Source organism: Eubalaena glacialis, chromosome 13, assembly GCF_028564815.1.
Source record: "Eubalaena glacialis isolate mEubGla1 chromosome 13, mEubGla1.1.hap2.+ XY, whole genome shotgun sequence".
Lineage (NCBI taxonomy): Eukaryota > Metazoa > Chordata > Mammalia > Artiodactyla > Balaenidae > Eubalaena > Eubalaena glacialis.
The window spans coordinates 65,031,730-65,048,088 of NC_083728.1; the positions used below are offsets into that span (position 1 = coordinate 65,031,730).

General features: G+C 50.9%; 1 protein-coding gene across 11 annotated transcripts in view; it reads left to right on the forward strand.

Moving 5' to 3' along the window:
- CLEC16A (C-type lectin domain containing 16A) overlaps positions 1–16,359 on the forward strand; it is a 207,838-nt gene that overhangs the window by 104,233 nt on the left and 87,246 nt on the right. For all 11 annotated transcript variants that reach the window (XM_061209908.1, XM_061209910.1, XM_061209914.1 and 8 more), the window contains one exon: positions 127–247. In XM_061209908.1, coding sequence (XP_061065891.1) covers positions 127–247 — 121 coding nt within the window. The remainder of the gene's footprint in view (positions 1–126; positions 248–16,359) is intronic.

Here is a 16,359-nt window from a genome sequence, read left to right on the forward strand (position 1 = left end):
CTGAGAGAGGGGGGCTTTATTTTGTTTGTTGTAAATCAAGAGTCACTGTGTGATTTCTCCGTATGGAGCATCTCACCAAAATGACTTCAGTTTCCATCTTCTCTGCTCTCCAAACTGTTGGTCCAGGCCATCCGGGTGTTCTTCATGCTCCGTTCCCTGTCACTGCAACTGCGAGGGCAGCCCGAGACCCAGCTGCCACTGACGCGGGAGGAAGACCTGATCAAAACGGATGACGTCCTTGATCTGAGTGAGTTGGTCACCCCAAGTCACGGCGGGGGGGACACCACCAGGCTGGCTCACGCATTGCTCAGAGGGTCATGTGCGACCTGCATGTTGTACTGGGATTGATTCGTGACCGTGAGCTAACAGAGTGTGCTTGTCACACGAAACTTTCGAAGAAAGGGCCCTAGATTCTGGGCACCTTGAAGTCAGTCTGTGGGCCCTGCTTTCTGGAGGCCAGTGGGCGCTGTGCGGGGGTTTTGCTGAAAGATCTGTGCATGGTGATTGGGGTCTCAAGCAGGGGTGGGCACAGCTCCAGGATCCCTACCCTCCGTATAGTCATAGCAGCACCAGTCTGATTGGTTTTGTGTATTAAAGGTTGTCTGTATGATTTTAATGAGGATTCTAAAGGATTCTGCTGCTAAAACAAAGAAAACTTTCAAAAATGCAAATCACCAGCATTTAGGTAAAGATGATGGCTCTGGAAGCCAGAGAACCATGTGCTTAGCCTGCAACCCTGGGCTTCTTATTTAACCACGCAGTGCCTCAGTGCTCTACGCTGCAGTGTGAGGCTGAGATTTAAAGGAGACAGTGGGTATAAAGCCTGGTCATGTTCCCGTAACCCTTCTCATATTCATATAACTCTCTTTTTCCTCTGTTTGCTGTGGGGCACGTGCACACTGATGGGCAAGATAGTTTTTTGTTTCTTAAAGACATTATGATATTTTAGGACTCTTTGGTTATAAGAGACAGAAAACCCAACTTAGACTAGCCTAAGGAAAAAGAAAGGGGAATTCGCTGATAACTACTGTAAAACCAGAAGTAGTTCTGCCTTCAGGCATGGCTAGATCTAGGTACTCAAGCAATGTCATCAGGAAGCTGCCACCCTCCATCTCTCAGCTCTGCTTTCCTTTGTTCTGGCTTCGTCCTCCAGAGGGCTCTCACCAAGTAGTGACAAGATGGCCAAGATCTGCTGAACTGGCTAAGCAGCGCTGACAGAAACAGAGCTTCTCTTTCCCTATAACTTTTATAGAAGTTGGCTAGGCCAAGGTCACATGCTCAGCTGTGGTGCTGGGAGGTGGGACCTGTTCCTTTTGAACCCCATCACCTGGGGGTGAGGAAGGAGGGGGCCCTCAAAGGAAAATCACAAAGAAGAGATGGGAGCTGGAGAGGCAGGAGCAGCAGATGGCCGCTCTGTAGTGTACGGTGATGAGAGGGCCCTTGTTTTAAATCAGCGTTATTGAAATATAGTTTACATCCAATAAAATTCACCAAGTTTTAGTGTACAATTGAATGAGTTTTAACAAAACTCATTCAATTGTGTGACCAGCAATTATGATATAGACCATCGAGGGCTGGCTTTTGAGCCAGGTACCCCTGCCCTGCTCTGTATTCCCTCGAGCAAATGATTGAAACCACCACAACTTCTGTTTCCTCACCTGTAAAATGAGGATGATCTTCCTTACATTACGGGGCTGTTTTGAGACTTGAGTGAACTGTAATATGAAACAGAATATGACCGAGCATAGTGCCTCGCATATGCTCAGGAAACTGGAGTATTACCCAATAATCAAATGTGGTGGTGCCTATGAAGAGCAGGGCACACTGCCTGACACATGGAAGGTTCTCGGTAAATGATTATTATGGGTTTTACCTGATTGTCCAACTCCTTTTTCTTGCATCCTCTTGGTTTATGCTCTTTTTTCCTTCTCTCTCGGAACAACAAGGAAGCTACGTCCCCTCTGTGCTCTATGCCCATCTTCTTTGGCCGTTTTCCCCCTTGAGAAATGGTCACAGGGGTTTCTGTAAAGGTTTAAATTGATGGAATTGGCTGGAGAGACCCATAAACCCATCTTTCTCTGATTGGATTCAAGGAAAGAGAGAGAAACAGTGTGCTTTAAAGGGGGCCACTCCATCAAGACAGCAAGAATGTTTGCATCCGTGAAATGGAATTAAATTTTATGCTGGGAATTCATATTCCCTCCCTCCTCCCACTAGGAATGGCCTGCTGAAACAAAGGTTAAAAGTATTTCACTTATCAATTTTAATTGATTAGATTGCTAGTTGAGATCACTTAACTGAGCCTTTTTGGGTAGTTGGCCATTAAGAAAGTAATGGCTGTCTGTCTTTACCCAGCCTGATTGCAAATTATGTCTTTGCTAAAGAGGGTGCCGTCCAGAAAATACTATGAATTATGGATTTTATGAGCATGTGGTACTAGAGTAAGATACGCATGTGTTGACTTTTCTTTTTGGTGTTTATTCTTAAATGCTGGAGCGTCTCACCTTCCATTGGGGAAAAATTAACATGCTTTGCACTTCACAAAATGCCTTCCTGTGTATACTAAAGGTAGGAAACCTCCTAATGTAGGTGAAGGCATTCGCAGTTGCTGAATGTTGGAGGCTGGGCTTGCTTCTTATGAGGTCGTGTTTTGTCTCCCTGAAGCTTGAGGAAGCTGACTCAGGGAGAAGTGTTTGGGGGTTGGTCAACTTTTTATCTAAGGTGATAGGGTCTGCTTAAAGGAATGCCAGCTCCGCAGCAGGAAGAGACTTTAAGTGTATTTACTAAACTTGTCACACTTTGATAAGAAACCACAGCATAAGAGCACTCAGAAGCCATCCCACATGTCCAGCAGGGCCAGGTGTGGCGGGTGAGCTCTGTCAAGGAGGCTTCCAAAGAAGAGCATCAAAGAGGCCGTCACCCCTTCAGAAAAAAAGTGAACTGTGTTGAAGGCCTGTTTTGTTTTCACTGGAAAGAAGTGTGGTGTGGGGAGGAGGTCAGGACTGGCAGCCATAAAGGAAGGAGGGGAAGGGGAGGGAGGGAGGGAGGGAAGGGGGAGGGGAAGAGAAGGGGGAGGGGGAGGGAAGACTAGAGTAGACTTGACTAGGTAGAATCGATTAGATTTTAGAGGGAACATAGAGTCTCTGTACACACAGGCTTCAGCTTCAGTAGTTTTTGCCCTTGTGCTAAGCCTCATTTCCTTGGCTCCACCGTTTCTCTTTTAACCACCCCTGCTCCCCGCCTCCCCCAGTGTGTTAAAGCAAAGGGAAGACATCATGTTACTGCGTCTATAAATACTTCTCTCTAACAGTTAAGGACTTTGGGTTTCTCTCCTTGGTTGAATTGGTTGCCACCGTTGCAGATGGTGAGCTTCCCCAGCCCTGCCGCTGCTCTGGGTGGAGCCCGGAGACGGGCCCGCGCTCTCCTGTGTTCTGCCCACCTGGCCCCATTGACGTTTGATTTTGCAGCCCCTGCTGTAGTTGGAAGCAAGCAGTTTTGTGACCTTGCTCAGGGTCTTAATGCTCGTGAGGCTCAGTGGCCTTGCCTTTAAAATGGTTCTAAAAGCCCTTGCGAGGAGGGCTGTTGAAGATCAAAAGAGATCACGTTCATGAAGCACTCAGCGCCCAGCTTGGCGCGTAGCAGGTGCTTGGTGAATGAGAGCTGGCGTCCCCTCAGCAGCTGCTGAATGAACGAGATAAAACTCACACTGTGGGGTGCTGAGGGGTTGGCATTTTCTGCTTTGACAACATTTTGAGGAGCGCATCCTGAAATATTTAAATCAGTTCATCACTTGTAAGATGGCGCCGTTTTGGGGGGTAAGAAAGATGGCTCTGGCTGCGTGGGCCCAGATGAAGGGTGCTGTACCGCATCCAGGCATCCAGGCGGGCGGGCACTCCTGCACAGTCACCGCCGGGCCTACCGACCGACAACCCAGTAGCGCTCTGAGGACAAGCAGAGGAGAAGCCAGGTTCCTGCCTGTCTGCCTGCGTCCAGATAACATGGGCAGTGACAGTAGGGGAAATTCCCCCATTATCCAAACACCCAAAAGAGATGCCAGGCAACCAGGCATCCTCAGGAAGCATCCATGTGGGCACTTGACATTTATTTACATAGTTGTAACCATACCATGTGCGGCACGCACCTAATCTTGTATTCTGGTTTTTTAAATCCATTCAGCAAAACCCATCCATTAATTCAGCTACTTACTGAGCACCTGCTGTATGCCAGGCACAGTGCTGGGATCTAGGATGTCATCGTGAACTGAAGTCAGACTTGGTCTCTGCTCTGTGCTGCTTGCAGTTGGGGGCAGGGGAAGGGACCATAAACAGGTGAGGAAGTAAATACTAAAGGCACAGTCACAGGTTGATTGAGGTGGCTCTGTGGAGGTGATGAACAGGGTCCAGGGCTAGAGAATTAACTAGGAGAAAAGGCCTCATAGGCTGGTGAGGGAAGCCTCTCTGGAGAGGCACAGGCAAGGAGGGACCAGAAGATTGCATGAGAAAATGCAGAGATGAGGCCTGGGAGTTTGAGATGTCAGAGCGGGAGGCGAAGGTGAGAGTGAGCTTGGTACGGCCTCCCAGAATCCTGGAGGAGGCCCATGCAGCTGGCAGGAAAGGAGCAGGGGAGAGAGGGGCTGCGACGAGCAGGATCTCAGCTCCAGTGCAGTGGGAAGCCATCGGAGGGTGTCCACGGGGACAGCCATCCCGAATGTGCACTTCTAGAACTGGAAGTGCTGGGTCAGACGGTGCCGGCAGAGGCCTGTGAGCCATGTCGAGGGTCTGGAGAGGCCACATAACCTCGTGGTTATGAGTGTGGGCTCGGGAGCTACGCTGTGCCGGGAGAAATCCCAGCTCGGCCCCTTGCCGCCTGCCAGCGTATGACCTTCAACGAATAACTTAATCTCTTGGCGCTTCAGTTTCGTCGTGTGTAAATCGGAGCTGTTGGGAGGAGTCAGTGAGGCAGGGTATGTGGCGCGCCTGGCACAGTCGTAGGGAGGCCAGTTAGGAGGTTGTGGCTGGGCCAGTGGCAGTGGGGAATGAGGCGTGGGGACGCAGCCTTCCCCCCTGCCACGTGGAAGCAGGTCGCTCCATCCTGGGGGCAAACACCTGGGGCTCTTCCTTGTCTCCCCTCCTTCTCTCAAACTCAGCTTCCTGTCGGTCAGCACACCTAGGCCGCGCTTCCCTCCAAATACATCCGGGATCTGACCGTCTCTCCCAGCTTGACCCCTCAGCGCCTGGCTTGCCATCATCTCTCACCTGCACTGTTGCGGCAGCCTCTTAACCGGTCACTAGCTTCTGCCTGGTCCCCTACAGTTTATTCTCCACACTGTGTGCAGTGTCATCCTCTTAACACGTTAAGTCAGATCATGTCCTTCCTTTGCTCCAAGTGGCCTCCGTCCCACTCTGACGCAGAGGAGAGATGTTTACAGGGGCCTATGAGGCTGGGCATCACCCGATACCACCTGGCTCTCTCTGCATCCTTGCTGTTCTTCAGACACACCAGGCATGTTCCCACCACGGGCCTCTGCTCTGGCTGTGTCCCCCCCCCCCCCCCCCCCCCCGCCTGCAGACCGCTCGTGCCCCAGAACAAGCACAGCTATGGGCACGTACAAGGTCCACGACGCCCACATGTGGCAATCGTACTCCAAATTCTCCATCTGCGTTTGAATTCTGGACCAAGCCTCCCTCTCTTTATTATCCTCTTGTTAATGAATGTGAATGTGAATGTTATATATTCCCTGTTTCCCCAGTTTCCAGCACTCTGTGTGCTTCGTCCTAACGCCCTTGTAGGCGAGAGCTTTTAGACAAAGTGGACATCTCTGGCTGTACTCATCTGAATGTCTAAAGAGTCGTTTCCAGCAGGAGTATTGTGAAGCTCCCTAAGCAAGTTATGTGGTTTGATTGTAAGTCCGTGAAAATGTGAGCTCGTTGATTTGCTTCTCTTGCAAGGCCAGGGCTAGTTTTGTGGTCCTGTCAGTTCTGGAAAATCCTCTATGTTGCCTTATTTTGCTGATGGCCCAGTCACAGTCATGTGCCTCATCTTGGCAAAAATGAGAAAAGAGCATAAGTAATAAAGACTCTGAAAGACAAACCCAGAATGCGGGACATTTAGACAACTTTTCGTAAATGGGAGTGTCAGGGGAGAGCAAACAGAATGGAGAGGGCCAGGGTACTGTTCTAGATTACTGAAATGGAAGAGACATGACAACTGTCGCCTGAGATTGGATCTTGGATTGAGGAATAAAAACAAAGTAGCTTTAGAGGGCTTTTTTTGTGAAATTGGAAAAATTTGCACATAGATTGCGATTGGATAATGTAATCGAGATCAGTATTACCTTTCTTGGGGATGTTGACGGCATTGTGGTTCTGTGGGAGAATGTCCTCGTTCTTAGGAAATACAGGCTGAAGAGTTTAGGGGTAAAGTGCCATGCTGCTTACAACTTTGGAATGATTCACAATATAAAAATGTGTGAGTGTGTGGGTATAGTGAGGGAGGAAGCAAATGCCACTAAATATTAACCATTGATGAATCTAGGTTAAGAGCATATGTGTGTTTATTGTACCGTTCTTTAAACTTTTTTGAAAGTTTTAAATTTTTCAAAATAAAAGCTTAATGAAGTGGAAAGAGAGAAATCAAGTCCTTGAAAAATCCAACATTTAATTAACAAGCAGTGTAATGTTTAGGATTCGGGGCTCTGGATTCAGAAAAACCTGGGTTTGAATCCCAGCTGTGTGATCTTGAGTGAACTAGTTAATCTCCCTGAGCCTTTTCCTCATCTGTGAAGGTGGGGAGATGATACTGCCTGCTTCAGAACTGTTCTGTTGATAAAGAGTGAATCCATCAAAAAATGCTCGGCAGCATCCTCAGTGTGCGAAGGCTTTCCTAGTGGAAACAGTCATTAGCATTCTCCATCTGGACTGCACGCAGGGCACGGAGTGAGTCTTCTGGACTAGCCGGTGCTCTTCAGGAGTTCTGAGAAAGCAAAGCCTCGCGACTCTTTCCGTCCAGGGGATGCACTGAGAAGTGGAGGTGGTCACACAAGCTTGTTAATTAGATAAATTTCTTGGAGAGATGACTTTCAGGAAGGTGGGTGCCCGCTAACTGGAGAAGAACTGAAACCTGTAGGGGAGGCTTGATTCAGACCCAGATGGCTCCTTGGGGACAACTTAGTTCAAGCATTCAGGCCTGGGGCTCCGGAGAACTGGTTTGTTTTGTGCTGACGCTGAAGAGGACTAATGTTGTTAGCATGAAACCTGAGAGGCAAGTCTGGAGGTGGCATTTGAAGTCCCACCTCAGGCAAGTGTGGTTTTGTGGCTCTTCGGCCTGCACTCCCCCACCGTGTTTTGTCTTTAAAGGGAATACGGTCCATGCTGGGTCTCTTCACATCCCCACCTGCTGGCTTGGAACCACTCCTGACCCTGCTCCAACCCCAGGGCCAGGGGGTCAGCAGCCATCCTACCTCTGCAGCTCTGCCCCCTCCCCAGCCCAGACTCTCTGTGCCCAGTGTCTTCCATGTGGGATCCCAGCCCATGGCCTTGTTCCACATTGGTCCATCTACCCTGCTGCTGTGTCTGAAAGGCAAATCTAGCCCACACTTGTAGATTTAACACATCACTTTCCCCACTTGTAGATTTCAGAGCCCCTGGCCCTCCACCTCTGCCTTATGTCTCCCTGCATCTGAGCCCACCTGCCTGTGGTGCTGCTTGCAGGTTCCTAGACACAGCCTTTCTGCCATTCCCCTCTGCTGGGCCTTTGCCCAGGTGGCCCCTCTGCCAGGCTTGCCCTCCCAGCCCCGCTCCCAGCCTCCCTCCTCCTCAGTGCCAGGTTGGGTAGCCCTCCTCCTCCACCCTCCCCAGGCACACCTCAAACATGCACTTAGCACTTTGTTTTTCTATCCCTAGTGCCTGGCACAGGGCCTGGCACATAGTAGGCACTCAGAGAAGGCTTGTTGGATTGAACTGTTTAAAGCTTTAGCACTCTCTTAAATTATGCATAAACACTTAAGGCACTTTCATTAACATGAAAGTGGCATTTCTAAAGGTTGTCTTGAGTAATTTGAGGCAGTTGGATTGTGAATTGAAAGCATGATGTTTGTTCATCGTTACCATAACATTTGAATAGTCAGGTTCCCAATGCAGGCTTTTTCCCCCCTGTTGAAATATACCAAGAATCTTAAACCTACCTTGGTATTTTCTAAAAATGTAGATTGTCCTAATTTCACCAGTTGAGCTATTCCAGATCATTTTACCTAAGGGATAACATGCTGCTCTTTTTTTCCCTACCCTTCTTTGAAACTAGAACCCTGAACTAGACTGATCAGAAAAAGTCACGTTTGAATTAAACCACCAATTCTCTAAGGAAACGGAAAACATGGAATTAACAGCGTTTCCCGCCCCCCGCCACCCCTATGAATTAGGCTGCTTCTCCGTGTGCTTGATGAATAATGTTGCTGGCCCCTTTTCAGAAATGAAGTAGAAATATGGAGAAATGAAATTTGTATCTTATAAAGTGACTGGAAATGTGATTATAATACAGCTGTCAGTTTTGTTCAGGTGGAAAATTTTAAAGTAAATCCAATTGCAGCATTATTTGGTTCTCTTAAAGCAGGGTGATGTAGCCGTTTCCTACGTATTGATTATTTGATTGGTACCTGTCTGCTGGACCTTTTTTTTTTTTCCTCAGTAGCACTCATTGATGTGGTTTAATGTATATTCCTGTAATCTTTCCCTGTTTTATAAACTTAAAATCATAATTGAGCTACATTAGAGAGACATGTTCTGCTGAAATCACAAGGTCACCTAATGGCTGTGCCCTCTGTTGTTGGTTATGTATTAAAGTAGTCCTAGACAGTTCTGAAAAAGACAACAATTATTATTTTTTCCCTCTACAAAGCAGGATTTCTAGATTCCGTCCTGTGCACTGGGGAGGTGAGGTGTTTGAGTGTAGAGACCGGGTTTTGAGCTTTCTCCTTCTTTGCCTGTTAAAATGATCGTTTCTGCTGAAGGCATTCTGCAATTTAAGTATTTTTTTTCCAAACCCCAGTCCTTCCCAGGCATTTGAAAATGGGGCCACGGTTTTGATTTCTCTGATCACAGGGGACCTGTGGCTTAGATTTGCTCAAGGAGCATCTTCTGAGGCATGTCACCCCCTTGGGAGGTGGTTGCGGCCGCATCTCAGGGCAGCCGGGAGAGTGGATGGGTGTCCAGGTAGCGGTGGGGTCCCAGCTTTAGCGCTGTCAGACTCTGTGTCAGACATGACCATGTCCCCCTGACCTCAGATCTCTGTCTGTACCTCGCGGGAGAGGTGCTGCCTGCCGTGCTGAGCGCAGTGCTTGGCGACTTTACGGGGCCCAGCCAGCAGAGGCCAACAGAGTAGCCCCTCGTGCTTGACCATCTTGCCCTGTCGGCAGACAGAAGTTTGGTCCTTGTAGTCACTCGGGCCGAAAGCCTTGGAGGATCCCACCTCCTCTCATCCCTTCAACCAGGCTCTGCCGGTGCAGCCAGTTCAGGCCTCAGAGAGATCCAGAATCTCACTCCTGCTTAGAGCTTCAGCGCCTCCACCCTGATCTCAGCTCTGGAAGCCACCCTGTGACTGGCGTGCATCTTCCTCCGCTGCCCATTCTCCCATCTCCTTCGTAAAGTGGCCATCAGACCCCTCCAGAGTCCTGCCTGGGCTCTTCAGAGCCTGCGTGACAAGGCCCCCACCCTCCTCCCCCTTCTCTCCCTCCTGTGCTCCTCCACTCACAAGGCTCACAGGTGAGTCCTGCCCTGGGCACTGAAGCCGGCCTCCGTGATCACTTCTTTACTTCTGGCTGATGGCACGGCAGTGGCAGTGAGCTGCCACAGGAAATAGAAATTCGTGGGGTAGTGGGGTTGAGGGTTAACGTTGAGTTTCAAGACCCCTCACTCCAGCCCGCTCGGCGAGGCCTCCCCACCCCGAAGCCGCCGGTTCCTGCTCACCTCCACCGCCCTGCCTTGCCGCCAGGGACCACACGGGATCCAGTGACTGCTCAGGCCTTGGGGCGGAGTGTTGGCCTCTGACCCTGCTCTCTGATTAACCACAGAACCCCCAGAACAAATCTCTGGGGAGACTGAAGCAGCAACAGACAACGTGACCTTTACCAAAGGTCTGTGACGGGGCAGGCGCCTGCCCTGAGCCTGCCATCTCCCTCGGCCCAGGACACCGGTGCCACCGTCTCCAGCACCTGTCCTGCTGCCAACCCTGCTCTGCTTTCAGCCGGTCCTCAGCCTCCAGCCCACCCCGGTCCCCCATTAAAGACCAGGAATGGGGGGAAATGAACCAGCACCTTCCTCCGCCTCTTGCTGAGGAGGGAGACGTGTTGCATTCAGATGAGGCAGAAGTACTAGGAAGGTTGGCACCTAGAGTCCTAAGTATGTGTTGAAGTCGAGGCATGGGAAGCAACTGGAATAACATAGACTAGACCATTGAATCTGCCTTAAGAGAATGTCCTGATTAAAGACTGAAGGAGTCCCATGAGGAGGATCACCCTCTTCCCAGCACAGCAAGCCGTCTGCACTGATTTTTCCAATGAATGTCAAATGTAGTTTGCTCTGCTGAGCTTTCGAGAAATGTACGGAGTACCGATCTTGGGACATTGAAATGCTTAAATTGTCATTTCCACTTTGACCTGCCTGGAAATAGAAGCGAAAATTGGTTTGCCATGCTGCCCTGCCTGTGGCTGCATATCAGAGGAACTGCTCTGGGGGTGGCTCACTTGCCCCTAACTCTGCAGGCCAGGGTGGGGACGGAGCGGGCAGTCTCTGGCCCAGGGCTCCCTGTATCAGAACCCGCCATGTGCCTCAGAATCACTTTAGGAGTTTCAAAAACTATCTGTGCCCAGACCCCACTACAGAAGGTTCTGATTCACTTGTTCTGGGGATGGGCCCTGGCCTCTCTAGTTCTAAGTGCTCCCTAGAGGATTCCATCGTATAGCCAGTGTTGCAAAACATTGTGTTAGAATGAGGAAGTTTCTGGAACTTAACACTTGGTCTCTGCTTTGCTGATCTTCATGAATTCCAGTTCCCTCTCAGAGCTCTCCTTGCCCACCTCCTAAGCAACCGGATGTCACCAGGGAGGCTGGCTTTGTGGCATGATGCAGTGGCCACATCTCTCTCTAGGTTCTGAAGTCCACTTGTCAGGTGGAAAGCTTGTGCCGTGCAGGTTACCCTTCACCTTGGGAAGGTGAAGCATAGGAGAGTCACGTCCCTCAGTGAGCCAGCACAGCCGGTCTTCACTCCAGGGCTGAAATTGACCTGTCCTGAGCACCAGAGGAAGAGGAGGTTGGCTTCCTTGTGTGAGTGCTCAAGTCTTTACCTGGGACTGTCTCGCTGGGCACTGGGAGGGGCCCCTAGGGTAGAGGCAGGAGAGCCTGAGGACCCTCGAGGGAGGCACCGAGTCTCACCTGCCCCTCAGGCTATGCTCCTTCAGTGGGGTGGCAGCCAGAGCAGCCGCAATATCTAAACTTACATTTCTCTCCCCACTCCCTTCCTGAATGCAGTTGAGTTTGTGTAAGTTAACCGTGCATGCAGTGTGCTTCTGCCTTAGTTGAAGACAGATCACGTCACCTCTCCAGCCTGGAGCACCTTGTTGGAGAGACGAAGTACCTAGTGACCGGCTGGGCCTCCTAGACCGCCACCCCAGCCCAGCCCTACTGCTCCATCCTACTGCTTGCGGGCTGGGCGAGAACCACCCTTGCTGACCCAGCAGTCTCTGCAGCACTGAAGCCCCAGCCCGTTCCTAACTCTCCAGGTGTCCTGGACCAGCGCCAGGCCTGGAAACAGCCTGCTCTGCTTCAGGCACAGTTGTAAAAAATGCCTTGGGAGCAGACAGCCAGACCAGGAGGCTCAGGAGCCGTGGACTGAGCCTGCCTTTCCAGGTCTCCCCACTGTTTAAACTGTTTTGCTTATAACTGAGAGCTAAACGTCCTCATCCCATCTTCCCTTCCTTCCTCCCTTGGTCTGCTCAGGGTCGCCATTTTTTTATACCAGATTCAAGGTGAAGTAGACCTTTCCTCTACCTGCCAAATCCCTGTGCAAAAAGCCCCATGCAGCTTCCTGGTTTTCAGTTTGGCACATCCAGGTTATCTTTTGCATTCATCTGTTTCATCACCCGTACCCAGGCCTTTGAATTTTATAATATGCTTTACATCTTTCTAAGTGCAGTCGGGGTTTTCCAGAGCTGTGCAAAGCCAGGAAATAGGCATGTCGTTTAAATAACTCCAGTTAACCTTTAGCCTGTAACTGGTGCCTCATAAAATGTGCCTCCCTCCCAGTGATGGCTTGCATTCTCCAGAGCAGCAAAATTGATGAAAATCTACCGCTTTCTCTGTTCACCGCTGGGCCCCCTTCCCTTTGCTCCCTTCAGCCCGATGAGCCCCAGCACCAGACTCATACAGAGGACGCTGGAGGTAGAAACATGAGGGCCAGGCAGTGTCTCCTGAAGGTTCTAGACTAGATTTATGCAGCCTGATGCCACTCCCTGAGGTCTCCCTGGCCCCTGGCTTTAGCTCTTCCCTTCGTGCTCAGCATCCTCTGCTGGATCCCACAGGAATGATAATAGGTGCCACGTATTGGTCCATTTCCTTGGGCCAGGCACTGTTGTAAGTATTTGACATGGGTTAACTAATTTAACCCTCACAACCTGGCCAAGTAGGTCTTGTTATTATCCCCATCTTATGGATGAGGAAGCCAAAGCACAGAGAGGTAAAATAACCTGCCCAGGGTCACACTCTGCCAGGAAGTGGGGGAGCCAGGACACATACACAGGATTCAGACCGCAGAACTTGAACACTGGACTCTGGGCTACAACCCCTCCATCCATTCACTTACCCACTAGCGTGTTCATCGTTTACAGAGTGGTAGGCACTGCCAGGGTGCTAGAAATGTGAAGGAAGAAGAATAAGACACAGCCCTCCCTGCAGGCAGCTGGTGGCGTCCTGGCAGGAATTACAGCAGCAGATGGATATGGGTGCTTTGATGGGAACTGCAGGGTGCAGTGGGGAGAACAGCGGGGAGTTGGGCCTTGGCTGGGGGTGGGGGTGAATAGGTACAGGAATTGCTTCTGAGAGCCCCAGCCATTGAGCTAAGTGTTGTTCTGAGTGGGTGTTCAGCAGGCAGACAAGCTGGGCAAGAACGTTCCAGGCAGGGGGGATCTTAAGTGAAGACAACGTAGGTGGTATGGCAACCTGGTCATACCATGTGTCTAGAATGTTGAGTGATGTGTTCGTTTCCCGTGGCTGCTATAACAAATTTCTACAAACTTAATGACTTAAAATGACACATACATTTAATTTTTTTTTTTTTTTTTTTTTATTTATTTATGGCTGTGTTGGGCCTTTGCTTCTGTGCGAGGGCTTTCTCTAGTTGCGGCAAGTGGGGGCCACTCTTCATCGCGGTGCGCGGGCCTCTCACTATCGCGGCCTCTTGTTACGGAGCACAGGCTCCAGACGCGCAGGCTCAGCAATCGTGGCTCACGGGCCTAGTCGCTCCGCGGCATGTGGGATCTTCCCAGACCAGGGCTCAAACCCGTGTCCCCTGCATTGGCAGGCAGATTCTCAAGCACTGCGCCACCAGGGAAGCCCGACACATACATTTATTATCTCACAGTTCTGTAGGTCAGAAGTCTCACTGGGCTAAAATCACTGGCCTGCTTTCCTTTCTGGAAGCTCCAGGGCAGAATTGTTTCCTTGCCTTTTCCAGCTTCTAGCTGCCTGCATTCTTGGCTCCTGGCCCCGTCCTTCATCTTCAAACCAACTGTGGTGGGTTGGACCATTCTGATATCCCATCACTCTCACCTCCTTGTCTGCCTCCCTCTTCCACTTTTAAGGACCTCTTCTGATTAGACAGGGCTCACCCAGATAATCCAGGATCATCTCCCCATCTCAGAGTCATTAATTTAATCACATCTGTGATATCCCTTTTGTAAGAAACCTTCACAAGCTCCAGGGACTCAAGTATGGACATCCTTGGAGGCCATTATGCTGCCTACCATGGGTGGGATGTGGAAACTGGCAGCAGATGGGGCGGAGGCCCTGCGTGACACCCTGCAGTTAAGGAGTCCCTGAGAACCAACAGCAAATGCACCGGCTAGGGATGGCTACCCCTCAGGTGCTCCTGGGTCATGTGACCAGACCCCACCTCCCACCACATCTTCCAGAACCTTCAGCCCCGTGTAGGGCTGAGGCATGCCCGGCAGGGCCCCACTCTGGTAGTACAGGTTAAAACTCTTCTCTCCATGCCTCCCTGCTTCCTGCCACCATCCCCAGGTGGTCCCTGGTCTCTGCCCACTGACATTCCCCAGGTCGCCTCCCCCGGTTCCAGCACCCAGCCACTTCCTGCCTTTCCTGCCGGGCTTTCCTTCCTCTGGGTTCCTGCTGCCGAGACTCTTCCTGTGGTTGGTGTTCTCCCAGGCAGCTCAGGCTCCCTTCTCTCCAAAGCTCTCCTTTTTGACCTAAAAGGCTCCAATGTCACCGTCCATGGCCATCTGATCCCCCCAGTCCTGGACCACCACCCCCCACACACACACACATACAGCACCACTCCCTCGGGTCCTCAAACCACAGGGGTCCTTATGGTTTCTTCCCCCATGCCATTAGTCTAGGACAGCCGTGCTAAGGGTGCGAGTTCTCTCCAGCCGATTTCGGCCAGGAGGAATTTTAATCAAAAGCCCCCATTGGGTTTTGAGAAGGACCTTTCTCCGGGAAAGGATTAGAGGGTTCTGGTCATTAAATGGTCTGTGGCAGAATGTTAGTCCTTGACTAAAGTAGCTGGATGTAAAAGTGAAATAAAATAAATGTTTCGGGTTGTTGTTTTTTTGTTTTGTTTTGTTTTGTTTTTCTCAAGAAATGAGAACATTGTTGACCATGATGGAAAAACATTCTGATTCAGGCCTTAAGTATATGTATGAGAATTGAGGTTTTGCAAAATTGTGCAGACACCTCCCTCGATTTTGATAGCTCTTGTTTAAAAAAACAAAACAACACAACACAAAACCTACCATAACCTTAGATACTGCGTGTGTGCACGTGTGTGTGTGTAGGTGTACGTGTGTGTGCGTTCGAGCACCTGTGTGTACGTAACAGGAAAGCACAGTGGCTTGCTTTATGGAATCCACATCCACTGATTTAGTCACTCTCCCCTCAGGGCCAGGGACCTGGGCTCATGGGTGGTGCCACGTCCCCACCCAGGCCGCCCCACCCCTACAAGCAGGTCCAGCTTTCACTTCCTCCTGCTGGGAAGACAGCGTTTCTCCTGAAAACAAGCGACAGCCCCCACCCCACGCCCTAAATGACACTGGGTGACACCAAGACAGGAACTCATTTGGGTGAAAAGTTGGGAATTAAAAGTGAGACTGGACAAGGCTTAAATCCTGATGGGTTTACGGGTGAGTTGGGAATGAGTTGTGTGTTCAGGCGGCCAAAGGGACGACTCTGCATTGGCTCCACAGCCATTTACTGAGGCCCTGCTACGTGCCAGCTGGGCCCGGGCCGGGCACTGGGAATAGAGACAGGGGGGCCCTGCCTCTTCAGTCCCTTTCTACGGCCTTCCCTCTTATCGTGAAAAGAAAGACACACCCTCTTCCTAAGGCCAGACTCACGTGCAGCCGGGTCCAGGGTAGCAGGTCCTTCCCACCCGGGATCTAAAGTTTTAAAATATCCATGTTTGGTGAATCTATATGCTGGTTTTGCTGTTTGGTTGTGCGTGGGTGTGAAATTGTATTTAACTCAGAAAATTGTGGGAGGTGGAGAGTCAGCTGCAGATGGATGGCTTCCCTGCCTCGTCAGGGAGAGAGTGGGAGCTCCCCATCGGGGTCTAAGGTTGCAGCTCCTCCTCCAGCAAGTCCTCCGGCCTATCCTCCCGGCTGTGACCCCTGGAGAGCCCAGTCAAGGGCTCTGAGAAATCCTGCAGACCCAAAGCCGCTGAGCAGGTAGGGGTGGTAGGAGCTGCCCCTCACTGGCAGCTCATCAGACACCAGGCTCTGTCTGAGGGTTTATTGCAGACGCCTCACCCCACAGCCTGGAGGGGCCCAGCCAGCACCTGGCCCGAGGCCCGTTCTCCTCCAGTGCCCAGGCTCCCACCCACCAAACCCCACCACCTCCTCTCCCATCCTGTGTCACCCAGCTCTTTCAGCCCTGAAGCCTTATTCCTCCTCAGCACAGGTAATAACATCTCCAGTTTCTCCAGTGCTGGTTTTGGTCGATGGTGGGGCTTGGAGACCACAATAAACACGAGGCCCTGGCCCGGGGTCCCAGCCCTCTCTCCTGACCTGGGGACCCTCTCCTGCCAACCTTCCCCTCCCTGTCGAGCTGCTCTGTCGGCTGGGAGGGCCACGCAGGCCGTC